At 56.6% G+C, this 27,237-nt stretch overlaps 1 protein-coding gene across 4 annotated transcripts; it reads left to right on the top strand.

The window, feature by feature from the left end:
• The first annotated feature begins 4,453 nt into the window (after positions 1 to 4,453).
• SH2B3 (SH2B adaptor protein 3) lies at positions 4,454 to 25,983 on the top strand. 4 transcript variants are annotated; one of them, XM_030460286.1, is made up of 8 exons: positions 4,454 to 4,738; positions 10,964 to 11,755; positions 23,456 to 23,557; positions 23,863 to 23,954; positions 24,059 to 24,153; positions 24,347 to 24,561; positions 24,848 to 25,019; positions 25,316 to 25,983. In XM_030460286.1, exons 2-8 carry the CDS (start codon positions 10,991 to 10,993, stop codon positions 25,591 to 25,593), a joined length of 1,719 nt encoding a protein of 572 aa, XP_030316146.1. In that variant the 5' UTR covers positions 4,454 to 4,738; positions 10,964 to 10,990; the 3' UTR covers positions 25,594 to 25,983. The 4 variants fall into 4 exon arrangements, with proteins under 4 accessions (XP_030316146.1, XP_030316145.1, XP_030316144.1 ...); XM_030460285.1 differs by lacking the exon at positions 24,347 to 24,561 and adding an exon at positions 24,630 to 24,706 and having other exon boundaries at positions 4,657 to 4,738; XM_030460284.1 differs by lacking the exon at positions 24,347 to 24,561 and adding an exon at positions 24,627 to 24,706 and having other exon boundaries at positions 4,657 to 4,738.
• Positions 25,984 to 27,237: the final 1,254 nt, after the last annotated feature.

The following is a 27,237-nucleotide window of genomic DNA, read 5'->3' as shown; positions in this document are numbered from 1 at the left end:
TTGCTCCTTCCTGACCACAGCAGCCATGTGGCACTTGGGCCACTGCCATGCTCTCACTCGGTGGCCCCATCTCTCTTGCCCCATCCAGGCCAGGGGTGAGCAGGTCCAGAGGTTCCAAGGGCTGGGGGAAGGAAGGAAAGACTTCCCACAGCTGGTATCCATGTCCCAGGGTAACCATAAACCTTCTGGCTGGGAGAAGGCTCCAGTCTGACCTCTGGTCCTCGATGGCCTGAAAGTGTCACAAGTCCAAGGACCACCTTGGCAGGGCTTCACCACATCCCAATAAATACCAGTGTCAGGGATTTGTTCTTATCACTGTGCCTTTCCTCCAGTTTCTTTGTTCCCCTGCTTGGCTGCACAGCAGTGGATATATTCTAGCAAACACACAGTATATGCTCATTTTACAGGCCCTCAACTAAGAAATACTGCAGCTGGTGATCCCTCTGTGACTGACACTGCCAGCAGGTCGTGGTCCTCACCATTCCCCCCCTCTGTAGATGCTCTCAACACTCTACATGGCTACTGGGAGCCTTACAACCTGCTGCTGGTGTCAGTGGTTTTCATTTCACTGGGGCCTTTCGCCTTCAGGCTTTCACTTTCAGACTATAAAAAAGGATTTAAATCAGCACTAAAACCATTGGGGCTTTATCTTCCCTCCTGAGCAGAGCAGCTCTGCTCAAGGCCGCTGGTGGGAAGTCTCAGGTCTCTTGGCAGTGCTTATCTCCCTGCTCTGCTGAGAGGAGTCCTTTCCCAAGGCAAGATTAGGAGAGGGAAGGACTGTGGGGAGAAGCAATATCTTTATCAGACCATCTGGGATTATTAAAAATAGACAGCCACAGCCCCAGCTCTGCCTTCTTTCCAGGGACTCCAAAACTTTGGTTGCTTCTTGCAGCCTCACCAGCTGCTTTCGCAGGGGTTTTTTCCTCCACCACGGCCACTTCCCAGGGAGCCCTTTGGAAGCTGCTTTGGAGCACTGAGCCAATTCCTCAAAACACACCAGCAAAATTCCCCTCTGGTTTTTGCTTCCCGTCGGGTCTCCCTTGGGACAGTCACATGTCTCTACACAGGCTCCAGCACTTCCTCTTCTGGGTGGCCCCAAGGTATTTTTTTCCCCTCTCGTCCCTGCTGGTGAGGAGCACAGAGCCATGTGCCTCAGTTTCCCCGGCCAGGTCTTGCTGAAAAAGATGGGGAAATGGAATTCCTACGCTGAGATTTCCTGACAGCAGGGAAAAGGGAGAAGAAAAATTCTGGAAGGAGGCAAGGAGCTACTGGATGTCTTTTTTGGATGTGGGCTGCCCTTGGCCTCTGCTTCCTGCTGCTCCCATGACTGATGACTGGGTGCCTGGTTACGCAGCGGTGGGTGCTCGAGGGCTCAGTGGGGTGACACAGGGAGCTCTGAGTCACCCCGGGTGCTGGCTCATTGGGGCCCACCCTGGAAATCTGAGGGTTCTGGGGAGCAAGGAGAGGCTGCTCAATGCCTGGTGCTGTCTGGATCCCCAGCTGGCACCCAGAGGATGAGGGTCTCATCATGACCAGCATCAAACGGTCCCCAGGGATCCCAGCTGGATCCCAAAGCTGTGCCAAGGGGAACAAATTGTGACAGTCACAGAAGACCCCGTGTGGGACTGGCACGACCCCCACAGTGCATTTTGGGGTACGGACACCCCCCCACTCCTGCTCCATCCCCAAGCGAGCATCACTGTCCCACGCATGTCTCCAGCCTGGCAGCCCGGGGGTCGGTCACTCTCCGCTTTCCCTGGGGTCCCCCCCCAGCTCCAGCGGGACGTAAGGTTGCGGGTGCAGTGCAGGGGGTGCCCGGGAGGGGGCAGCGGGAGCCCGGACACGGCTGCGGGGAGAGCCGCGGGAGCTGCGGGCTCTGCGGGGGCAGCCAGTCCCTGGGACACCCCTTCCAGCACCGGCCTGCCCGGTACCATCCTGCCCAGCACCACCGGGTCCACCGCCATCCCTCCAGCACCCCCCGGTCTATCAGGGACCCCTCCATCACCTCTTTACCCATCACCACCCTGCCCACTGGAGGTGTGCACAAAATCCAGGCTGAGATTTTTTTAAGGAAGGAGCGTTGCCAGCTCAGACCCCCACAACCAAGCACTTCCAGATGTTTCCCACCCCCCTTCGCCCCCAGCAGATCCCCTCTTGGCAGAGAGATGAGACCCTCACCTCCCTGGGGGATGGCAGGGATCCCCTGCAGCCCATCGCATCCCACCCAGGGAAATCCCCCCGTGCAGCTTCCAAAACACCCCACGCAGCCTGAAAACGAAGCTGGTCAGAGGGTGGGACTCAAAGAGAGAAGTGGGAAGGATGGTTGGAAGCTGGTCAAAGGTTTTCACAGGGGGAAGAAAGCAGCAATGGTTAAAACTGAGCCTGGTGCAGAGCGGAAGGGAAGCGGGGAGTGTGTGTGTGTGTGTGTGTGTCTGTGTCTGTGTCTGTGTGCGTGTGTCTGTGTGTCCGTGTGCCTGTGTGTGTGTCTGTGTCTGTGTGTCCGTGTGCCTGTGTGTCCGTGTGCCTGTGTGTCCGTGTGTCTGTGTGTCTGTGTCTGTCTGTCTGTGTCTGTGTGTGTGTCTGTGTCTGTCTGTGTGTCCGTGTCTGTCTGTGTGTCTCTGTGTGTCTGTGTCTGTCTGTGTGTCTGTGTCTGTGTGTCTGTGTGTGTCTGTACAAGGGCATCTGCGCAGCTCTGCACAAACAGAAAAAGCAGAAGTTGGGAGTAGTGAATTAGCAGTTGGGGACTGTAGAAAATCCATACAGGAAGCAAAACAGAAGAGGAATTTCAGACCGCGGGGGGGATGAGGGTGCAGGGAAGGTGCTTTTGACGTAAATGAAACTCCTAAAGCGAAGTGTGAATAGCTGAGAGCTGGGACAGCCACCCACAGAAAAAAAAAAACAAAACACAAAACAATCAAAGGTGCAATTATGCATGAAGCAACGGGGGGAGGAATTAAAAAGCAGCTTTTAAGGTAAAATTTTATTAAATCAATGGCTCCCAGCCACTTCCCTATGGGGTTTGGGGAGGGCTGGTTGGGGTCAGAGCCACCTGGATCCCTGGAGCAGGCAATGGCACAGGAGAATGTGGGGTTAAACCCTGCAGGAAAGCTCAGATTTGGTCTGTGGGGATTGGTGAGGCTGTGGGGCTGCAGCCACACTGGTGGCAGCCCAGGGACATGGTCTGGGGGTGGCCAGCCTTGGGACACAGCACCAGCTGAGGGCTCCTGTTTCAGTCTTTTCCCCATCAGGGGAATGGATGGATTGGGAATAGATGGAGTGAGCAACTGGGGTGTTAAAATACACCCCGGATGATGGTAGTGGCACAGATGCCTGGTCACAAACAGCTCGTGTGCTTCAACCCCCCCTCTCCAAGGGCAAAATCCCGCAGCTTCAACCTTCCCAACACCCACAAACTGATCGTGTGGTGTCAGTAAATCCCAGCTGTCACTTCCCTGTGCTTGCCTGGCATGGCAAGTGCCAGACCCCAAGCAGGGCTGCTCTGCCATTCCCCTTGCATGCCTGGCATGAGTAGCACCTCCCTGAAGGTCTCCTGAGCAGGTAGACTCCCTCTGCCCCCCACTACTGCCACCTGGGAAGGACGAGGCCCCAGAGGAGCTCTGGGAACAGCTGGTGACACGGGCTGGTGATGTCAATGGGCCAGATGTGACAGTGCAGACCACAAACCATCCCTTTCCTGGCAACAGGTGCAGTGAAAGTTTATTGTCCTCCCCTTTCCCATGGCTCAGAGTGAGTGGCCACAACTCCACCATGCCACCCACTCCTGTTCCCTTGGGATGGCCCGTGGTGTGGGACAACTGTGAGCCCTGTGGCCTGACCTGCTCCTTCTGGGCGTGGGCAGAACCCAAGGTGCCTTTCACACTGAGCTCATTTTCTTGACTGAAAGGCAGAGGAAAATGATGAGAATTGGGGTTTGAGAGTCTCACCCGCTGCTGACACTGCAGAGGTCCCTTGGGTCCCTGCCCATGAAGCCGTGGGAGGACATGGCTGGGCAAGAACAGGAAAGTGTTTTCCTGCACACACCCTTCCCGAGCCCCCAAAAGACCCCGACCCCCGAGGGGCAGGGACCCCGCTGGGGCCGGGGTGTGTGTGTAGGGGAGGGGGAGGTGCTGCGGTGCTCGGACACCCTCAAATCCAGAGAGCAAAGAATTGTAAAAGTCAGAAAAAACTTTTTAAAAAAATTAAAAATTGAGAAAAAGAAGAAAGAAACCCAGCCCCACGCGCGCAGCACGGCTATTTATGCCTTTGCCTCCGCGGGCGCGGATGCGATAAGATAAAAGCAGCGGCGGGGAGGGGCAGCGGGGAACGGTGCGCACCCGCGCAGCTGCCGGGACGGGCGGATACAGACCGACCGACCGACCGACCGACCGACTGACAGACAGACAGACAAACAGACAGACAGGCAGACTGTAGACAGACAGGCAGAAAGGCGGGCGTGTCAGTCCCTCCGCTCCACCCCCGCGTAGCCTCCGCCCCCGGCCGGGGTCCGCGCCTCGCGCCGCCGCGGCTCCGGCTCGGCGGAAATGCGGAGCTGCCTGCTTCGGTTTCCTGCCTGAACCGAGTTCTACCGAGCCGTGCAGTGCCGTCCTCAGCCGTGCTGTGCCGTTCCGGGCCGTCCCGAACCGTGCGCCCCGTCCCGACCTCCCCGTCCCGTCCTGTCCCCGGCCGCTCCGCCGCGCTCCACCATGGGCGAGCGGCCCCCGGCCGCCTTCTCCTGCAGGTAACGGCGGGTGCGCAACCGGACTGAACCGGGCTTGGGGTGGGACGGGCTGTACCGGGACGGCCCCGGGAAAGCGGCTGCTGGAAAGGGAAAGTGTCGGGGGGTTGAGCGGAGAAACCGGATTGGGACCCCCCGCCCCCGCCCGGGCAGGGTGAGCTCCCTGGTCCGGCAGCCCCGAGCCTCCGGAGCTCTTCCCCACCCAGCCCCGCACCCCCTTTGTGCGCGGGGACACTCGTATCCTGCACCCCTTCCTCAGGCTTTCCAGCCTCGCCCCCGGGGACCCCCATCCTCTCCATACCCCTTTCCCCCGGGCTTCTCCTTGTCCCTGTGTGTGCCTCCAACCCAAGGGACCTTCACTTTCCCTTTTGCCCCACAATACTCCCCCTTCTGAGCTCCCTGTCCCCCTCAGGCTTTCCCCTTTCCTAGCACGCTAATCCTGGGGATCCATAATCCAGGGGTGCAACGTGCCTGGAGCCAGCCCTGTCCCTCTTCCCTGCCAGACCCCTGCAGCCTCCACCATGGGGGTGGCTCCTCCGGGAGGCCACAGCACCCAGTGGGGTGATGCCCACCCTCCTCGACCACCCTTGTGGAGCGCTACCCTGCCCTGCTTGCCCACCCCACTGCCCCTTTGTCCTCAGCCCCCATTGCCCGCCGCAAGTGCCAAGCAGAGGTGCCAGCTGGAGCTTGCTGAGCTGCTCCTCTGGCTTTCTGCTCCCCGTAGACTTTGTTGGCTGGCAGGCTCTGCTTGGCTTGGCAAGCACCGGGACTCGGAGCACGAGGCCGATGCACCGGTCAGCATCCCCTGCCCTGCCAGCGTGCCCGCTCCTGCCAAACCCCAGCCAGGTCACCTGCAGAGAGAGCCCGGACCCTGCTGGCTCTGCTGGTGACAATGACACCACTGGTGACTGCTGCCCGGGTTGGGATTTACTGTCAAGGAAACCGGGACGAGTTGTGGAGTTGCGATTTTGATATTGTTGTTGCAAATAGATTCAAGATGTGCTGGAGCTGTGGGCTGGTTGGCCCCGAGGGGGTTTTCGGGTTGCTGTGCTTAGGTAGGAAAAGCAGCCAGAGGTGGCTGGTATGGGGACATGGCACTGCCTGCTCTCACATGTCCCCGGCTGCCACCCAGCTTTGCTGATATGCTACGGGATTGGAGTTTAAAGGCCTGTGAAATTGCTGAGAGGTTTCACTTTGTTTGATCAGATTTCTTTTGCTTTGGCTGGAGGAGAACCTTTTCCCTGTGCATTTTCCCCACCCCCGATGCTGCTTTTATTTTCTCCTTTATGTCATTATTGCCTAGAAAATGATCTGGTTTGGTTTTACCAGAGCCCGGTGGGCAGTGGCTCTGCCAACACCTTGGATCATACCAGAGAGATCTGGGTGCAAGTGGCGGTAGCTTTTGAGGGCCCTTGCCCCCTCCTCACCCAGAGCAAACCCCACCTTCCCACCCCCTCACCTCCCCGTGGGGCTGCCAGGACTGACCCTGGCACAGTGAAAACCTCGGGGACAAATCCCAGCGGGTGAGACAAAGTGAAAGTGCAAGAGGGTTTGTGGTGTCGCCTGCACAGCGAGGAGAAAGGGCCCGATCCAGCCCTGGGGGAAACCACCGTGGTGGGGGGCTGAGCTGCCAGCTGCCACCCTCCCCGTGTCCCCCATAGCTGAATCCAGGGACCCCCATCTGGCTGCTCCTGCGGGAACATTCCCTGTACCCGGCTTCTCCCACGCCTACACTGCAGCGATTCATTTCATGCAACAAAACAAACCCTGTTGAAAGAGGCCACCCCGCTGCCGGGCTTCTCCCCACAGGCAGTGGGTGTAGGAGAGGGAGATATGATGGAAATGGGGCTGCAAGGTGCCAGATGCCACGGTGATGGGTGCTGGGGTGAAGGGGAGCAGGGAGAGAGTCTCAGAGGAGCCGGGCTGGCTGCAGAGGCTCATCCTGGTGAGCTCCAAGCAAGCCTGGAGCTTGTGTTTGTCCTGAGATAAGTCCAGGGTGGGCTGTATCCATCCTGTCTGTCCTGGTGGGGTGATGGGGGAAGCCGAGTGTCTGGCTTTTCCCTGGATTTGAAGTGCTGTAACACTGACTGTGTCCCCAGAGCTCTGCATGCAGCACTGCTCAGCCCACACAGAGCTGTAGCTTCAGGCCAGCTCTGGCCTTTAATATAGCAAGCTGTGTGTGCTGGGTGGTCAGATAAGGGGTGTGTATGTCCTGTGAGAAAGTGGGGGATAGGAGAGCAAACTCAGCTCCCTCCCTCCCCCCAAACTTCCCAGCATTTAACCCCATTTCCTAAGGAAACAGCCCACGTCAGCGTGCAGTGGGGTCTCTGACCCCCTCCTCTGTCACTTCTGAGTTTGTTGGTTCAGTTCAGCAGAAGAAGGGGGGTAGGGTAGAAGGTCCTGAGATCCTTGAGGTCTTCCAGCTTTTGTGGAAACAGCTGGCAGGTCACAGGGAGAGACAGTGCTGCGCCATCACCCTGTACAAGACCCCAGAGAATCCACATGACTTCAGAGGGGCTGCTCCTAGAGAGAAGAGCTGGGCAGTGCTGGGAAGTTTCTTCTGCGGGTTGTGGTGGCCTGGGGCACAAATGGTCTCAGCTTTTTAATAGTGATTCTATAAATAGGTGGGTGCTGTTTTTTGGGGGTGAAGAGGAGCCCTCCTTACCTCCCGTGGAGTCCTCAGGGTGCGTGGGCTGGGGCTTTCTTCTCTGCTCGAGGGGTAAATCAGCAATATTTATCCCACTGGTGATATTGGGTTGCTGGAGGGGAAAAGAGGCAGCAGTAAAACTTCATGGGACTTCCTGTGGCCATGCCTGGGGCAGGGGACATGATGTGAACACGTCATGTTATGACCCAGCTTGGAGGAGGGTGAAGTCAGGGTGTTCTCCACTGTTCCCCCCCTTACCCTGAATCAGGGGGGGCTGCAGCTGGACCCTTCCCCACCTCTCATCCTGCATCAGGCTGAGCAGCTGCATCCCTGTTCCCAACTGGCCACCTCTCCATGCTTTCAGCCTGGGGTGGCATCCAGCTGCTCCTCCAGCACCCGCTGCCCCACTTCCCAGGAGATGGGGATGCAGAGAGGGGCTGCAGGGCAGCACCATCCCATGGGGATCCTCCACACCACCCAGCCCTTGCAAGTCCAACCCTGAGGACCCACTCCCTCCCTCTGAACCCTCCCCAGGGACCCTCATCCCCCTCCAGCCCCCCGCACCGGATGCTTTGCCATTGAAAGTGCTGTTCATTGTAACTCAGCCTTTTATAGCTGCCTCGGAGTAGGCTGCAGGGCCCTGCCAAGAAAGGCTGCTGCCGGCTCAGAATAGCTCTTTTCATGGAGGACATCCTGGGAAGGAACAATGTTCCCGCTCTTGGGATTGTGGGAACTTTGTCTTTCTGCCACCCGGAGCTGCAGGGCCGGCGAGGGCGTCTCCCAGCCCCTCACTTCACAGCAAATAGTCCTGGGGGTGAACTCGGAATAGCTTTCACACTTATAAAAAGGAGCTGAAAAACACCACCGGCTGCTTCTCCTCCTGGCTGGGGGAGCAGTCATTTCAGGGAGAGCCAGCCCATAAATCAGAATTTCCTATTTAGGGTGCTGGCGTGTGTTTTCCTGGCACAGAGATTCGGGGCCGGTTTCATTTTCAGATCGCGGTGTGTCGGATGCACTGCATGTGCTCCGGGGACACCCATGCTCCTGTCTGTGCCAGCTGGGCTCACTTGGCACCAGGCACGGTGACACGGTCCCTGCTCGGTGACATGTCCCCTCTGAGGCCGGGTTTGCAGTGCTGGGTGCTGGAGGGTGCCCATCCCACGCAGCTGCAGCCCCTCGTGTGACTGTTTCATAGGGGGAAGGTGTCAGGCCAGGTCCTGGAGGTGTTTTCCATGGTAGGGTTGGTGGGATCCAAACCACTCATCCTCCAGGAGCTGGTGGCAGAGCCGTGGTGCTGGCTCCTGGTGTTGCCCCGGTGCTGCTGACTCCTCTGAGTGAAATTAAACAACAAATCCATTGACTAGGATTTTCTTTTTTCTTTTTTTCTTTTTTTTTTTTTTTCTTTTTGCCACCAGCAAGGTACAAATAACCCACTGCCAGCTCCAAGCTGTGGTTTCAGGGTTGCCATCCCGACACCTGCTGCCACAAACACCAAAATTGGGCAAGAGTTTAATGAAACCTGCAGGGCTGGGTCCTCTGCAAGCCGGGGCTCGTTGCCCCAGCCCACATCAAAGCCAGCCCAGCACCAGGCCCTCCCCTTCTGCTTGTCCTCCAGCTCCTGCTCAAGCACCCCAGAACAGCTCCAGCACCCCAAAACTGCTCTGAGACAGAGTGGGCTCTTCAGTGGTCAGGGGGGACACAGTAGCCCCCCCAGCCCACCTGTGGTGTGTCCAAGGGTGGGTTGGATCCTCCATTCAGCACAAATTACAGGAATTTGTTGTTGTGACAAGTCCTTCAGCTCAGTGGTGACCCACGGGACAGCCACAAGCCCTTTGTTGGGAGCGTATCGGGATAAGGGATGCACGTGGAAAGTGAATTCCAGCATCTTGAAGCACAGAGGGCTGGAGCAGGGAGAAGCCCACCCAGCAGCTGGCGCTTGTATCCATGCAGAAACCTGGAGCCAGGTGGAGAAGCTGGATGCTTGCTGTAGCTGAGGTGTGGATTCATCTGGGATAGGTGTTGGGATAGGTGTTTCCATGCTGGGAGCACGCCGTTGTTTCCCATCGCTGTGGTGCTGGTGGGAAAGAGCCCATTGGTGCCAGAGGTGCCTTTTCCCACGCTGTAAACCTCTCCCAAAGCTGGCATGGAGGCAGCCTGAAAACTTGGATGGTGAATTCCCTGTCCTGGGAATCTCCTGCCCTCCTCAGGAGCCATCCTCAGTGGTGTCCTCTGCTTTTTGGACACTCAGCTGGTGGTGTCGGCGGCGATTCCTGGGTGCTGGGAGGATGCTGAGTCATGGACAGGGCGGTGGCACTGATAGACGGGGGGGGGGGGCCCTGATTTGGGGGCCCCAACGTGGGGTTTAACAGGGCCACGGGCGGGCGCACGCCCAGCACTGCCACCGCTCCGGCCGTCCCCAAGCCTCGGGTGTCTCTTCTGAGAAGCCAGGGCTGGCGGGGGGCAGATAACATCTCCCCTCCCCTCGAAACTTCACGGGACGTGCTCAGAAGGGCGGCGGGTGGGCAGAGATAGAGGTTTGCTGCCCGGCGTTATCACCCGCCCGGCTGCAAACAAGATCCGCCACGCTGGAGCGCTCTGCCTCGCTCCGTTCCCTTCCTCCTACCCCATTATTATTATTATTGAAATTTTTTCCTCCTCCTTGACAAATGCAAACACTTCTCCTCCCCTCCCAGCAGCCGGGGGTTTGCTGCTGGGCAGCTGCTGGTGCCGGTGGCAGGATCCGGGGGGTTGGCTGATATTTCCTGTCGGAGCGGGGTGCGAAGCCCCGATAAGTACCGGGGTGAGCTCGGGGTTTGGTGCTGAGCAGCCTGGTGCAGCCGGGCTGCCCCTGAGGAACGGGGCTGCCGGGCCATGGGTGCTCTCAGATTGGCCTCGCAGCTAAATCTGCTCAGGGCAAAGATACGATGGGGTTTGCTGGACCCTGATGGCCCCCCGGCATCCCGCCGGCAGCCCAGCACCCCTCCTCCCCCCCAAGGGACACGGGCTCATCCCTGGTCACACCGGTGGCACGGATGCTTCTCCCCAGGCTGAGTGGATCTGGCCGGCGAAGCATCCCCGTCCCTGGATTTCTGCAGCTTTTCATGTTGTTTCCTCTCCCCGTCCCCTTCCCCCCCGCCCCCGCCCCAACTCCGGTTTTATCAGCTCCGTTGAAATAGATCCCTGGAGGGAAACCCATCGGCTTGGCAGGAGGAGAGCGGATGCGGCCGGGCCGGGCGTCCCCGCGGGCCGCCGGGCAGCTGCCGGCAGCTGTGCTGGCAGGAAGCCGCGCAGCCGCCCCGCTCCGCACACCCTGCCCGCACACCCCACCTGCCAGGTGGGGAAACTGAGGCACGGCCCTGCCAGGTGGGGATGGGGGTGCGAGATGCCACAGCGGGGGCTATAGATGCCGGGCAGGGAAACTGAGGCACGGCCCTGCCAGGTGGGGACGGGGGTGTGAGATGCCACAGCGGGGGCTTATAGATGCCGGGCAGGGAAACTGAGGCACGGCCCTGCCAGGTGGGGCTGGCGGGGCGGGGGGGAGATGTGGGGCTGCCCTGATGTGCGTGTGCTCTGCTTTGCAGCGCGGCCGCCTCGCTGGAGCCACGGCAATGAACGGGCAGGCTCTGCCGGCCGGAACGCCAGCGCATCCCCGGGGCTGGCATGAGTTCTGTGAGCTCCACGCCATCAGCACCGCCAAGGAGCTGGCGCGGCACTACCTGCGCTTCGCCACCGAGCACCCGCACCATGACCTCCTGGCTGCAGAGAACTTTTCGGTGCAGTTCACCGACCTCTTCCAGCAGTATTTCTGCCACGAGGTGAAGGAATGTTTCGCCATGAACCAGCTCCGGATCCTGCCCGCCGGCCCGGTGCGGGATTACCGGGAGACGCACCGGCGGCACACCGACGCCTCCTTGGGCACGGTGGCCACCAAAGCCGAGACGGAGGTAGCCACTCACCCTGAGCAGCCCAGCCGCGTCCCCGAGGCCACCCCGACGGGGCTGCGCAAGTCCTGGAGCTCGGAGGAGCTGGTGGGGCCGGCGCGGAGACCGTTCTCGCTCAGCCAACTGCGCCGGAGCTGGCGGAGCCTCTTCCGACGCCGTTCCTCGGACACCCTGCCCGGGGACGGGGACGGGGAGGTGACAACGGAGGCGACGGCAGCTCTGAAGCCGGGACTGGGCAAACGCATCCTGCCCTGGGGGCTGCCGCGGGAGCAGCCCCCCGAGGTGCGCAAGGAGGGGCTGCTTAAGTACGGGCTGCTGGATGAGACCTCTCTGGACGTGGGGACACGCTGGCAGCGGTGCCGCCTGGTGCTGCGGCGAGCAGGGATGGCTGACGGTGAGGACTACGTGCTGGAGCTCTTTGACCCACCCAAGGTAAGGAGCCGAGGGTGATTTTTCAAGTGTTTTGGCCCAGGCAATGCTGTGGGTCCCTTGGCAGTGGGTCGGGGATGTTGGCAAAGCCCATGGGAAGGGCGGGGCCATGGTGTGTCCCTGATTGCAAGAGTCTGTCACCATCATTGAATCCCAGACTGGTTGGGGTTGGAGGGACCTTAAAGATCACTTCTCTACATAGAGCTGCATCTTCTGGTAGCACAGGTTGCTCCAAGTCCCACTCAACCTGGTCTTCAACACCACCAGGGATGAGGCAGCCACAGCTTCTCTGGGCAACCTGGGCCAGGGGCTCAGCACCCTCACAAGGAAGAATTTCTTACTGATGTCAAGCTTAAATCTCTGCTCTTCCAGTTTAAAGCCATTCCTTTCATCGTGTCCCTCCATGCTCTTGTCAAAGGTCCCTCCCCAGCTTTTCTGGAGCCCCCTCAGGTGCTGGGATGTTGCTGGAAGCCCAGCACCTGTCCATCTTTGCTGCAGTCCCTTTGCTGGGCCTTCTTTAAGACCTTTGGCAAGAAGAGCTGAGCCACTGCCATGGGCTCATGTTTGAGGGTTGAAAGGTGCTGTAACCATGCACCAGGGGTGATGTAAACACTGATTATTGCAGTCGTTCCTGATGCAATTGCCTTTCTCCCTGCTGGGTCCCCAGACGTGGCTTTTTGGGCTGGAAGCAGAGCTCCAGCCTTGCCCATGGTACAGAGCAGAGGACAGGGGCTGGTGGACTCTGCACCCTTCATCTCCAGCCCTGTGGACCCATCCCAGCATAGCATGGAGGTGTCACTGGGACTAAGGACTCCCAAATTTCCTTTTTCTCCCTGCCCCCACCTAAGTTCCCCCTGTCCCTCTCCATGGCTTCATCAGCCAAGGGCATCTGCTCGCCTGAGGAAGGAAAAAGGGAAATAGAAATTTGGCTCCGTGCCTTCCTCTGTTCCCTTGTAAGGCAGTTGAATTTTTAAGTTGGTTCTTTTTTTTTTTTAAATAAGTATTTTTGTGGCTGCAAAGGCAGAGCCCGGGAGCTGCCCCGGGAGCTGCCCCAGGAGGTACCGCGGTGCTTGAGCAGCGGCTGTAGCGGAGCTGATGCAGGATGCGAGTGAAGGGGGGGAGCTGCCGGGTTTAGTCTTCAAAAAGACAGTTCCTCCACATGGCAGCTCTTAGGGCAGGCGTGATGGGCTGGGTTTTCTCTTTCTTTTTCTCGATTTTTTTTTTTTTAATTTTTTTTATTGTGTGTGCTTGTTTAACTTTGATGACTAACTTGTGCTTGGGAAGGAGGAAGCCTGGGAGGAGCCTTGTCCTTGCCTCGGGGCTGCATTTGCTTCTGGCCCCGGCACTGGGGCCAGGGAGCAGACGGCTCCATTCCAGCTATTTCTGTCAAACAACCCTATTATTAATTTTTTTTTAAAAGAAACAACGCTAAAATTGTAAAATCTTGAAAGTAAAAGCCTGGTTTGCTCCCTTGGGTCAGGGGTTGGGCTTGTTTGTCCCTCTGGGAGCATGTGTCCCCATCCCAGGGCACAGGGAAGTTGTTTTGGGGCTCCCAGCAGTGCTCGATGCCAGCATGGTCTGGTGCTTGCAAACGCTGCTTTGTCCTCTTTTTTTTTTTTCCCCCCCTGTTTTTTTTCCTTCCTTTTCCCTCTTTTTCCCTCCCCTTGGGACTCAAGCCCAGCACATTCTCCCTCTCCCTGCAGCTTTGCCCCCTGGGCTGGAGGCATTTCAAACAAGACCTTCTTCCTTGCTGTTTGCTCCAGAACTCCATCCCGTGGAGGTATTTTGGGGAGTCCCCATCCCTACAAGTCCCCCGTGGCCCCAAGCAGGAGGGGTTCTCAGCCAGCTCTGGGGAAGGGGGGGTGGGATGTTCCTCGCTGGATTTCGCCATTCTCCAGAGTAAATTGCTTCCTGTGCAAATATTCTAAGGGTGGGTCCTTCCTTTCTAATTAACTGGGACGGGGCCAGATCCTGTCTCCTTTACAGCAGAATTATTCCATCCCCTTTCCTAGGAACAGCAGTTGAATTCCAGGGGGGGAGGGGTTGGAAATCCTTGCACCGTGCTGGTGGGTCCTGTTCCCCACGCTCAGCAAGGGAATGAATCTCAGAGTGATGGCAACAGAATGGTTTGGAGGTGGTTTGGGGTTTGGTTTTCTTTTTGTTTTCCTTTAAAATAGCTAAATACTAAATAATAACTCACCTGGAAAGGCTGGGAGGAGCCCCCTCCCCTCCATCCTCCAGCCATAGGGTGCTCAGGAGGCTTTGCCACTGCCTTGTACCCAGGTGGTGGACCTGCTCCTCATCTGAAGATGTTGTTGATCAGTGTGAAATATTATTATATATTAATGGTTTTAAATAGGAAACTGTAAAAAAATAGTCCTGGGGGTCCTTCTGTCACTAGCTGGTTTCTGGCTTGTTCTCCCTCGAGGTCTCCCCAGAAGCACCCTCATCTTTTCCCTTTATCTATTAGGATGCAAATGGAAATGCAGCTCTGCAGTCAATCCCCAAACACTCAGCACCTTGCCATGACCTTGGAAAGCCTGGGAGAGGGGGGGAAAGTCCCTCGTGTGCCCCCCCTGTCTAGCCTCGAACTCAGTCACTCAATTTCTGCAGCTTTTATCTTATTTCTCCCCACACCCCAACCTCCCTTTGGGCTACAAGGGGGCCTCTCACCCTAATCCCAGCATCAAAGGGAGAAGGGTGCTTTGAAGAGCCCTAATCCCATTTGCTGTTTGGGTGGCTGCAGCTGGTGCTGGGTGCAGGGCTGAGGGTTGGGGAGCTGTTCCTGAGCCACCAGCACTGCCCAGTCTGTGTGTCCCAGCTCCCAGGGATGTGCTGGTCCCCTGGGACCTGCAGTTGGATGAGATGGGGATCCCTGTGCTCACAGCTGCTGTGAGGTTGGGTTTGGCATTGCTCTTTCCTCAAGGAAGGTGTTTCTCAACACTTTCATGTTGGAAAGGAGGGATTTGGAGGTGATTAGTCCAGAACTCTGCCTGGTGGGCTCAGGGCACCTGGACCCCCACCCTGGAGGGTGCCAGGGTGAGGTGCTGGGGAGCTGGAGGATCTCGAGGTGTCTCTAATGCTGGTACAGATGGATGTGCAGGGAAGCCACTGAAACCCTGGGCATGGTTCTAGATGTGCAGGCCAGGTGGATTCTCTGATGTCTAGTGTCAGGGTGATGCTTTCCCATCCTCCCTGTTCTCCCAAGGGCTTTTTCTCCCCCACCCTACTTACTCTCCTGGGATTTGTAGGATTGGGTAGCTCTGAGGCCTCTCCACCTTAGTATATTGAAGCCAAAGCTGACAAAACAGGTTTTAGGGCAGCCCTTTTTCTTTTTTTTTTCTTTTTTTTTTTTGGGGGGGTGGGGGTTCATCATCTGAGCCCCAAGCCCAAGGGCCTTTTCCCCAGCCAAGTTCTAAACTCGCTGAAAACGGTGATTTGCAGCGGAAATGTCCCAGGCCAGTTCTGTTGACCAGATGTTTTTACAGGAAGGGCAAGGGAAATGGGATTTGCATTTGGGCTGGTTTCTTTATAGCATTTTAATGAAATCCAGTCCTGTAAATCCCCAGCATGCCGAGCTGAGCTGGGAAGAGTCCTTCCGCCCAGCCCCTGCCTGTGTCACAGCTCATGTGTCTGCAGCCCTGGAGGAGCAGGATTTTTATCTCTGCTCAGCTTGAGACTGCTTTAACTTCCTTTTTTTATTTTTACTTTATTCTTTTCTTTTTCTTTTTTTTTTTTCCTCTTTCTTTTTCCCCTTCCTTTCACCTGAAGCTGGTTTCTGAGAACTGCCACCTCCTGAGCAAGCAAGTCCCATGCTGCTGAGCTCTGATTTTTTCCCCAGCCATGGGGCTGGGGACATCCCAGCGTTGTAGACCCCATCCTGGCTTCTTCTGGACCTCCAGAAGCAACTGGGGGTGGCTCAAACGTGGCCTTAAGTGACCTTAAGGATGTATGAAGAGGCAGTGGCAGAGGGGGAGCTGCAGTTTGTGCCCACGGGGTTGGAGAGGCCACATTTTGGGAAGCTTCTGGCAGCTGCATTTGCATCCTTATCCCAGGGAAAGACTTGAGCAAACCCCCTCTTTGGCATCTCAGTGCTTTGCTTCAAATCCAAAGCACGTTCCCTCTTCTTAGTGACCTGAAATTGAAAACTGGATGTGCTGAGTGGGATGCACAAATGTCCTTGTCACTGCTGCAGCCTTTCCTTTTCCCCTTTATTCCTGTGGAAAAAAAAAGAAAAAAAAAAAAAAAGGAAAAAAGAAGATGTAGATTTTTTTTCATCAGTGAGTGCCCTGCAAGAAGGAATTTGCTGGTGATGGGAAGCATCTGAATGTCCCAATCAGCTCCTTGGCCTGGGGAAAGGCACGTTTTAGTCAATCTGGATCCCATTTGATGTCTCCCATCCTGTGATCTGGAGTGGGCTGGACCACGTGTGCTCCTGCCCTCATCCCCGTGGTTCTCCCATGTCATTTGCTCTCTTTGTTGTAATAATAATGTTAAATGATCCCAGGCTGCTGGGGGTCCAGCCATGAGTGATTCCATTGCTTCATTCCTGGTCTCTGGACAGTGTGTGGCTGGAGAGCTGCATCCCTCTCCTGACATTCCCTGGGCTTCCATCTCTCCTTCCCCTGGCATCTCCAGGGGCTGCATCCCTCTCCTGGCATTGCTCTCCTTGCATCTCCAGCGCCCACATCCTTCTGACATCTTGTCTTCAAGGTCCTCATCCCTTTCCTGGCATCTCCAGGGGCTGCATCCCTCTCCCAGTATCTTTAGGGACCACATCCCTCTCTTGACATCCCTCTCCCTGCATCCCCAGGGCCTTTATCCTTCTCCTCCCAACATCTCCAAGGACCACATCCCTCTCCTGGCATCCTCAGGGATCACATCCCTGTGCTGGCATCTCCAGGGCTTGGTTCTCTCTCCCATTCATCCCTCTCCTGGCATTCCCAGGTCAGGAGCTGTCAATCCTTCCATGGCATTGGGTTGGGTGGGTTTGGCTGTGCTGTGATTCCTTTGGGAGAGGCAAAACTGCACCCAGAGGTGCCCAGAGCTTCACCAAACCCCACTGGCATCCCATCCCCTCTCTGCTTTCATTGCTCTTTGAAATCTTTTTGAGATTTCAGTGGTGGCTTTTTCTATTTATTCCACCCCCTTCTTTATTTATTTAATTCTGTTTTGGTATCACAGAGTGAGGGCACCCAGGGCGGGGAAGGGAAGGAGGGGGAGGGAGAGTGATGAGACAAAAGGTTATTTGTCATTTATTAACCACAACTTTTTCCATCCTTGGTCATGCACGGAAAAAAAAAACCAAAAAAAAAAAAAACCCCAACACTTTTAGCAGGGTAACCACAGCCCCAGCCTTAATTGCTGAAGAGCAGAGTTTCTTATTTTGGGAACTGTGTTGCTGGGATGGAGCTCAGTGGGGTTGGGAGGGGAAGGCTGGGGACACAGCCCCTGGAGGAGAGGGGCTGGAGGGTTTGTTTAGTTATTTTTATTTATTTTATTCAAACTCTTGCTGTGGAGGGGAGGGTTCCCCATTACTGTGACCCCATCCTGGCTCATGGCAGGGATGCTTTGGGATGGATCCCTGGCAGGGATGCTGCAGAGGGTTGGGAAGCACTGTGAGCAAGGCAAGGGGAAAAAAAAAAAAAAAGAGATATTAAGTGAATTGCAGAAAAAGGGGCTGGGAAAAGCACTCAGGGACCACGCTGCTTCCCCCTGAGCCTCCTGCAGAAAGGGGTGTGAGGAGGAGGGGGTTTTGGGGTGGCTGTATTTCTTTTTTTCTTTTTTTTCTTTCTTTTTTTTTCTTTGGTCTTAATCTTTTTTTACGGCCCAGGATGTGGTTGTTTCAAGGCTGAGCACTGCTGCTCTTGAAGGTAAATATTTATGAGAGGCTGTTCAGGCTGAAGGATTCATCTGGGAGGGATCCATCACCCCCCCAGCTGGATCCCCACTCCTCCCCACCAGGCAGCTGATCCCATGGTGGGCATCAGCATCTTCACCTTGAGATTATGGTCAAAAAAAAAAGCATTTCAGGCAATATCTTCAGCCTGGCAGGGCACAGGGCCAAATACATCCCCCTGGGGTAGGGGGAAGAGCTTTTGGAGCTCTCAAATCATCCCAGGGGATGCAAAATCCCTCAAAAATCCAAAATTTTGGAGCTTCAGTGGGGTTCTGTGCTATCCCCCCCCTATTTCCCCCAAACCCTATGGGGCCAGGCTTTGGGGTGACTTAGTCCCCAGCTCCAGCTCTCACACAGACACCTTGTTTATTTTCCACACATTATTTATTCCAGGAAATTATCAAAGCAGCCCAGCAGTGGCTTTGGCTTAAAATAAATTAAAAAGAAATATTTTTGTTAAAAAAAAAAAAGGGGGCTGGTGGGTGCTGCCTGTTTACAGACCCTGTTCATAGCTCCTGTCTTCCTGAGTCCCCCCTGTGAATGTGAGACAGAGGGTTTGATGGTTTTGGGGGTGATTTGCAAGGTTTTAGGGTGATTTTCAGGGTTTTGGAGAGGGAGTGTTGGCTCATCTGCATGGCTGCTGTGGTTTATCAATGCAGGAGGAGGGGCAGCCAGCCCCAAAGATGGGGTGAGGGGGGGTTCCAGCCAGAACCCCTCCCCAAATCCCTCCCCATGGGAATGGATTTACCCGATGCTCTTGGGGCTGTGTTTTTGGAGGGGGCTGGGGAGGTCCAAGCTGTGTTTTTTCTTGTTGCTTGCTGGCTCTTGGAACAGAAGGAGCTTTGTGCCCTCCAGCCAGCACTTGGGCTGGCACAATGGTGCCTCTTGTCACTGCTGAGCCCTCTGGAGATGGCTCTGTCCCCCGCCGCAGGTTTTGGGGACATCAGAGATGGGGTCTCTTGGAAAGTCCTTTGTCCCTCCAGGCTTGGTGGGTTGAGGGGGGCTGGGGAGGCTTGAGCTGCACATGCAGGGGTCACCTCTTGTGGTTCTTCACTTGAGAGAGGCAGGAAACCTCCTACAGACCCAGCACAGGGAACCCCATGGTGATGCTGACTGCTGCTGTCAGTAGGTTTCAGAGTGAACCAGAGAGGCTGGAACGTGGCACCCAGATCCCTGAGGATGGACACTGGGATTATCCATGGTGCAAACACCCAAGGACACACGCTGGGATTATCTCCAGTGCAAAATCCTCAAGGATGAAGGCTGGGATTATTGGTGGTGCAAACACATCAAGGACAAACCCGGGGATTGTCTGTGTTGCAAAGTCCCCCGGGGTGAATGCTGGAATTACCCACGGTGCAGACCCCGAGGAGGAACACTGGGATTACCCATGGTGCAGACCCCGAGGAGGAACACTGGGATTACCCATGGTGCAGACCCCAAGGAGGAACACTGGGATTACCCACGGTGCAGACCCTGAAGAGGAACACTGGGATTACCCATGGTGCAGCCTCCTGGACACCTTGCTCCATGTTCCCCTCCATGGCATCCCCTGGATGGGGCCCTGGGTCTCCATCCTCCTGGGAAACTTCACCAAATTCCCCAAGGCTCTGGACACGGGATTTGTTTTCACATGGGAATAACCCAGCCTGTGCCCCATGGATGGGTCTCAGTGGTCATCTGTCCATCTGTCTCTGTCCCCTGGTGGGGCTGAGGGGTGATCAGGGACACTGCAGCTCTGCCTGAGCTTTGGCCCTTGCTTGAGGGCTCCGTGATTATAAGAAGCAACAAATCTGGCCCAGATCCATTGGGGACCTTGCACGAGGGTTGGTGGCGTGACTCAGAGTGGAAGTGAAAAAGCCACCATGGGGAAAACCCCGGCACGTGGAGGGGCTGCAGCAGCACCCACTGCTCTCCAAGGATTTGCTGCCTGCTCCACACAGCCTTGGCTGCTGGACCCACCACCACCATCATCATCACTGTGCCACCACCATCATCACTGTGCCATCGTGGTCATTGCCATGCCACTGTCATTGTCACCACTATCACCTTCATCATTGTCACTGCTGTGCCACCATCACCACCATGCTATGGAAGCCATGACACCACCTTCAGTGCTGTGCCACCACCATCATCACCGTGCCACCATGGTCATTGCCATACCACTGTCATCATCACCACTGTGCCACCACCATCACTGCAGTGCCATCACCTTCATCGTTGTCACTGCTGTGCCACCATCACCACCATGCTGTGGAGGCCATGACACCACCTGCAGTGCTGTGCCATTGCCATCATTACTGTGCTACCACTGTCCCTGCCAGGCCACTGCCCTTGTCACCAGGCCACTGCCATTATTGCTGTGCCACCACTGTCACTCTGGTGCCTTTGCCACCTTTGCCAGCAGGAGTCTTGGGCACTGCCCCACTCCTCTGAGGTGGAATCATAGAATGATTTGGGTTGGGAGGGACAGCCTCACATAGATCAGGTTGCCCAGAACCTCATCACCTTGAATATCTCCAGGGATGGAGCCTCAGCCCCCTCCCTGGGCAGCCTGGGTCACCATGGGCAGCCCACCCCAGCCTCCCTCAAACACAAGTGGGAAAGAAAAGGGACACGGGAGCCACGGTGAGAGCTGCCACCAGGGATGCTTTTGACAGAACCACAGCAGCTCCTGCAACGCCCCAGCACAGCTCTGACCTTGCTCTGACCTTCAGCTGGTGCTCCTGGCACGACCACAGCTCTGAGCTCCCTCTGCCTCCTTCCTATATTGGGCAGACGCCAGCAAACCCCTCTTGCTCCTGGCCACCCCACCTTGCCCAGGTGCATGGTGACCACCAGTGCTCCCAGTGACACCCCACACACAGTCAGTGGTACCATTGTCCCCAGAGGTGTCCCCTGATGTCCCCAACAATGCCTTGCTGCTGTCTGGGATTTTGGGGTATGGATCCTGCTGGCATCAGTGAGTTGGAGATCACAGCCCAGGATGGTGGGTTTGGTGTTGGCACCAGGACCAGGGGTGGTACGGTGGTGGCACGGCGGTGGCTGTGTGCTGGGGACTTGGGAGTGCAGCTTCCCAGGGTGTTGTGTCCCTAGGTGATTTTGGGAGATGCTCAACCTTGAACTGGGGTTTCCTCTGTGTGCACAGGATCTGAGGTGGCTGCTGGGGTTGGAGGCTGAGCTGGGGCAAAATGCTGAGCATCTCATCCCATCCCTGAGCATCTCATCCCATCCCTGAGCATCTCATCCCTGTCTATCCCATCCCTGAGCATCCTGTCCTGTCTTGAGCATCCTATCTCATCCTATCCTGAGTATCCTGTCCTATCTTGAGCACCCCATCACATCTCATCCTAAGTATCCTGCCCTGAGCATCTCAACCTATTCTGAGCATCCCATTTTATCCCATTTTATCCCATCCCATCCCATCCCATCCCATCATCTCATCCCATCCCATCCCATCCCATCCCATCTAATCTCATCCTAACCATACTACCTGGAGCATCTCAACCTATTCCAAGCATCCTGTCCCACCCTCCCCATCCTGAGCATCCCATCCCCCCCCTGTGGATCCCATCCTGTCCCACCCCACCCTGATCACCCCCAGCCCACCCAGCAGCAGTTCCCAGCCCCGTGGTGCTGCCCTGGCCCCTCACTTGCCAAGAAGCAGCCGATGGGTGTTGGGAGACCAGACAGGGTGTTGAGTTTGCAGTTTTTTGGTTACCAAGAAACACCTTTCCTGGAGCAGCTCGTGGTGAGGTGCAGCATTCCGGGGGGGCTGGTGGGGGCACCAGTCCTGTGGTAGGAACTTCTCCGAAACCAGCCCAGGGTTTAGGTTTTTTTTTCCGGGTGCCGTATCTCTTTGCCACATCATTTCCTTCTCCCTTTGCCCACCCCCGAGGTAGGGAGGGATGCCAAGGGGCTTCGCTGAACTCCTTTTTCCTGGAATTTCCCACTTCCTAGGAAAGTTCAGAAGCCAGCACCAACGCTGCAGATAAAACCTCCCACGCCAGCGAGCGAGGCGACGTGCGGGGTGTCACGAGCTGGGTGGTTGGCATGGGTTAGCTCAAAAAAGTAGCAAAAAAAAAAAATCAAAAATACTGCAGAATAAAGCACCAGAGGCTTGTGGCAACCCCTGGACCTGATATTGTCACTGTCAGGCCCGGGGCTTGCCACGAGCTGGCATCAACCCTGTTGTTGAGTGACTTCTAAGAACTTCCTTTTTGGTGCTGATAAGGGCTGAGATCTCTCTCTCTCTCATACTGCATTTTCAGCCCCAAAATCCACTGAGCCCTGGGGGGAAGGAGAGAGGAAAAAAAAAACCAACCAAACCTGGTTTGGTTGGGTGGCCGTGGAGTTGTTGAGTGCCCTTGGTAGAGGTGACTTTGTTGTGAGTTGGGACCAAAATTATTGGGTGGAATTAATGGGCTTTGGTTGGCAAGTGCTGTTGAGTGACTGCAGCTCAGTGTCCTTGAGGAGATGGATCCCAGGAGCAGTCAGCATCCCAGCCAAAGTTTTTTCATGCTCTGTTTGGCACTGGCCCAGCACTGGTTGGACTTTGGTTGGGGCTGCTGGCTCAGCTCTGGCTGCAGGGAGGTCACGGTCAGGTACAATGCTCAGGCACTGGGTCAATCACCATCCCTGGAGGTTTGGACTTTGCACTTCAGGACATGTTTTAGTTTGGTTGGTGGGTGGACTTGATGATCTTAGTTTTGTTTGGGTTTTTTTTCTCCAACCTTAATGATTCTGTGATGAACGTGGAGTGTGTCCAGCTCCATCACCCAGCACTGGTGTTCCCCAGGGGCATTTTGCACCCAAGGAATGTCCCTGGCACCCTGGCTCCTGGCAGTGGGTGCCATGTGCTGCTGACCGCAGCCAACTGGGTGGTGGAGGAACTGAAAACTGCAGGAGGGATCTTGTTATTATCAGCTTTTTCTGGAAGCGTTTGCTCAGCGTTTTGTCACGTGCTGTGTCAGCCCCAAACTGGCCCTGGGGAGCTCTCAGGATGCCACTGTCCCCACAACCAGGGGGGAGGGGGTCCCTGCCTGCACCCCAGTTTCCCTGCTGTGCTGGGAACCCCCTTTGGCTGAGGTGGGTCCTCAACTCAGCCCCCCCAAGGAGATCTGATAGCAGCCTGTGCTCTGGGGGGTATTTCATTGCTCTGGGGGGTATTGGGTAGAATCCCGGAGTGGTTTGGGTTGGAAGGGACCTTCTGGACCATCCAATCCCACTCCCTGTATGGGCAGGGACACCTCCCACCAGCCCAGGCTGCTCCAAGCCCCATCCAGCCTGGAATCCAACACTTCCAGGGATGGGGCAGCCACAGCTTCCCTGGGAAACCTGGGCCAGGGGCTCAGCACCCTCACAGGGAAGAATTCCCTCCTAATGTCTAAATCTCTCCTCTTCCACTTTAAAGCCATTCCCTTCATCCCATCCCTCCAGGCCCTTGTCCAAAGTCCCTCCCCAGCTTTCCTGCAGCCCCTTCAGGCACTGGAAGGTGCTCTAAGGTCTCCCCATTGCAGCTGAACACCCCAAACTCAGCCTGGCTCCCAGAGCAGAGGGGTCCCAGCCCTCTGACCACCTCTGTGGCCTCCTCTGGCCTCACTCCAACATCTCCAGGTCCTCCTGGAATTGGGGACTTGCCACACGGGGTATTTCCTTGCCACCTTGGGTATTTCCCCACAGAGCCGGGAATTTCCTCCTTGGCTGCTGTGCTTGGGGTGGCTCCTGGTGGAGCAGGGGGATATTTTTGGAGTGTGGGGAGGAGGATGTCAGGGCTCAAGTTCAGCACCCACTTCTTTCCACAGGGCTCCAAGCCGAAGCTGCTGACCTCCTGCTCCAGCATCCGGGAGGTGCGGAGCTGCACGCGCCTCGAGATGCCCGACAACCCCCACACCTTTGTCCTCAAGGTAGGGCCCAAACCCGGGGGGGGGGGGGGAATCTGCAGCCCATCCCGTGGCCTTTCCCACCCTCTGGGATGCACGTGGCTCCCCAGAGCTCCTGCGCCAGGTTTCAGTTCCTATTCCCAGCCTGGGAGGGGATGTGGTGTTTGGGGAATGGGAGGGGGGATGCTCTGGGATCAGGGTCAGCCCCTGAATATGGGGTGGGTGGGAGGGGGATGCACACACCCCCCTTCCCCCACCACCCCCTCCTCTCTCTCTCTCTCTCTCTCTCTCTCTCTGAAGCTCTCTTGTCCCTTTCTGATGTCCCCCAGGTCACCAATGCCACCGATGTGGTGTTTGAGGCAGGGGATGAGCAGCAGCTCAGCTCCTGGACAGCCGAGATCCGGGAATGTGCACACAAGGGGTGAGTGCCCACCCTATGTCCCCAAACCTGGGGCTGGGGCTCCGTGTCCCCCAGCACTGCTCCTGTCCCCTGCCAGTGCTCAGCCTGGCTTCTCCTGTCCCCAGCAGGTGTGACACAGGTGACCCTGAGCTCCTGGCGTGCCGGCACCCCGACCCCGTGGCAACCAGCCCCACCACCAGCACCAACACCCTCGGCCAAGGTGAGCAGTGAGGACACTCAGGGGACCTTGGGGACAGGGCAGAGGTGCTGGGGTCATCCCTCACTGCAGGGGGGGGGTCCCTGCCATGGCTGTCCAGGCTGGTTGGTCATACCCAAGGGACAGAGGGAAAGGGAAGGGGGGTGACAGGCAAGGTCTCCATGTCCCCAGGGCACTGATCCCTGTGCCCTGTCAGGGGTGACGCCGGGGGTCCCGGGGGAGGCGGCGGGGCCGAAGATGGAGCAGCTCCTCTCCTCCTGCCCCTGGTTCCATGGGCCCATCTCCCGGGTGAAGGCAGCTCAGCTGGTGCAGCTGGGGGGGCTGGAGGGTCACGGAGTCTTCCTGGTGCGGCAGAGCGAGACCCGGCGCGGGGAGTACGTCCTCACCTTCAACTTCCAGGGCAGAGCAAAGGTAGGGGTGGGAGAGGGGCTGGGATGGGTCTGGGGGGGAAATCTCACAGGACCAACCCCTTCTAGCAGCCTCCCCATCACCGTGTCATCCCCATCCTACCCCATGGAGATGTTCTCCTTGCCTGCTCCCTGCTGTGATGCTCCTGGTGGGTTGGTGGCCCCGTTACCTGCTCCTTGGGGGGGGGGGGGTTGTTTCTCCTCCCATCATCATCTCCTCCAGGAAGGAGATGGTGAAGGGGTAATGTGGGGATGGTGGAAGGGTGACATGTCCATGCTCCTCCCTGCAGCACCTCCGGCTGGCGCTGACGGAGCGGGGTCAGTGCCGGGTCCAACACCTCCGCTTCGCCTCCATCCTGGAGATGCTGCACCACTTCCACCGCTTCCCCATCCCCCTGGAGTGTGGGACAGCCTGCGACGTCCGCCTCTCCAGCTACGTCGTTGTCCTCCCCCAGCCCCAAGGTAAAACTCCAGGGACAGGACAGGGATATTGCCATGGGGGGCAGGGATGGGGGAGGTCCCCAGGGTGGGTCCCCTGGGCTGGGCAGAGCCAGGTCCTTTGGCCACTGGCATCGGGGCATCACAAAAGGTGACTCCCAAGCTCCAAACTTCCTCTTTTGAGAAAGCAGAAGCTGCCCCAAACCACCATCCTCTCCCCAGGGTGATCAGGATGAGCCCCAACCTCAACAGCGGGGTTGGGAGCATCCCAACCTCCCTCCCACACCCTCCCACCCACCATCTCTCCTCTCCCCCCGCAGCTCCCGTCTCCACCAGCACCATCCCTCTGCCCCTGCCCAGCTGGAGCCCCGAATTCAACCTGAACCCCACCAGCTCCTCCTGCCCTGAGACCCCCCCGGGTCCCCCACCGGAGCAGATCTTCCACCTGGTGCCATCCCCAGCTGAGCTGGCTCAGAGCCTGCGTCCCAGTGGGGTGGCCCCAGCCCCCGGCCCCCGGCCCCACGATTCGGACTATGAGGGGGACACTGGGGGCCGGGGCCACGTCCGAGCCATCGACAACCAGTACACACCACTCTGACTGGTGCTGGGATGCACTTTTGGGTGGAGAAACCCTGGAGACCTCCCGGGTGTCCCATCAAGAGAAAGAATGTACCTAGTTTCTTCCTTCTGGTTAGGGATGATTATTATATTTACCCCGTTCTATTATATGTGGGGTAATTTTTCACTCCAGTACGGGTGTGCTCCCTCTCTTTGGCCTGTTAAAGGGCCTTTAATTTTTTTTTTATTATTATTTTTATTTTATTTGTTGTTATTATCAAAGCTTTCTTGTTACTGTTTACACTCTCTGCTCCTGCCTGTGTCCCTGCGTGCCGAGCGTTGCGCCTGTGGGCTCGGTGTCCCTCTTGTCCCTGCCACCACAGGGAACCTGGGTCTTGTGTTACACCTGTGTAGTTAGAGGGAAAAAAAACAAAAAAAAAAGAAAAAAACCCCCATGATTAGGTTATAAATTCATTTACCAGTTGCTGCTTGGGGCTCCCACCCCAGCTAACCCTGACCTGTTGGAGCTGAGCTCCCGTGGCAGGTGGGGACGAGGGTTGTGATCAGAATTTGGGGGTTCTTTTGAGACAAGGCAAAAAAACCTCTGGCTTTTCTTGCTCTTCTGTTGTAACCCAGCACAGCTGCAGTCACTCCCTGCACCAGGCAGAGAAATCCAAAATGCTTTGCTAATTAAGATGTGAACACTAACTGCTCCAGCCCTACCAGTGGCACTGGCAGGGAGCTAATGCTGATGGTGAATAATCCCTCCTGGGGATGGAAGTGCCTTATCCCAGGGATGGAGACCTTTTATCCCAGTGATGGAGGTATTTTATTTTCACCCTGGTGATGGAGGCATTTTTATCCTGGTGACAGAAGCGTTTTTATCCTGGTGCTGGGAGACCTTTTAGGCACCGACCTAAAGTGAGTTTTTCTCCTCTACATTTTCTGCACCCCTGAACGTGCCTTGGGTGGAGGAGGAGGAAGCCAGTGGGTTGGCATCTTGGTGGCAGTAATTCCACACGATGTAATTACACACACCCTGGAAGAGTGACACCCACATCTGGCCTTGGGAGCACCAGTTGCTCACACAGGGATCACAGAGCAGCTGAGCCCCGGGTGCCGCGGTACCTGCTGGGGGCAGCCACGCCAAGAGGAACTGCTGCTCAGAAGCTGCTGATATTTTAAGAAAAAAGGAAGGGTTGGAGCTGTTGCAACACGTGGGAGGGGATGTTCCCACCACTCAACTTCCAGATTTCTCAGCACAGCTCTCCCCAGGATTTCGGATGCAAAACTCACCTTGAAGTTGCCCTAAGGAAAAGCCTTTTAATTTTATTTATTTAATTTTTTGTTTTGCTTTGTTTTCCTTGAGGTGGGAACCCTCAGGAGCCTTCAGATTTAGGAATTATTTTCAAGCACAAACAAAAAAAAGCCTCATGGGACCAAGGTGGGGAGTTCTGCAAACATCAGCCCCTGGGCAGGGCTTTGCCCTCAGCCAGCCCGTGCTGAACCCGCTTGGCTGGAGGAGCCCAAGGAGCCAAGAGCTGCTCAAGGTCAGGAATTGAAGGGCAAGGTCATGGCACTGCTTTGCTGGCCAGAATGAGCACAGAAAGGGCCAGGACCATAATAGCCAGGGCTTGTTTGACAAGGAGTAGTCAGAGGGGGAGAACTGGGAGAACAGCAGTGT

Source organism: Calypte anna, chromosome 15, assembly GCF_003957555.1.
Source record: "Calypte anna isolate BGI_N300 chromosome 15, bCalAnn1_v1.p, whole genome shotgun sequence".
NCBI classification, from domain to species: Eukaryota; Metazoa; Chordata; class Aves; order Apodiformes; family Trochilidae; genus Calypte; species Calypte anna.
The sequence above is the reverse complement of the archived record's forward strand: the minus strand, read 5'-3'. Positions and strand labels throughout refer to the sequence as shown.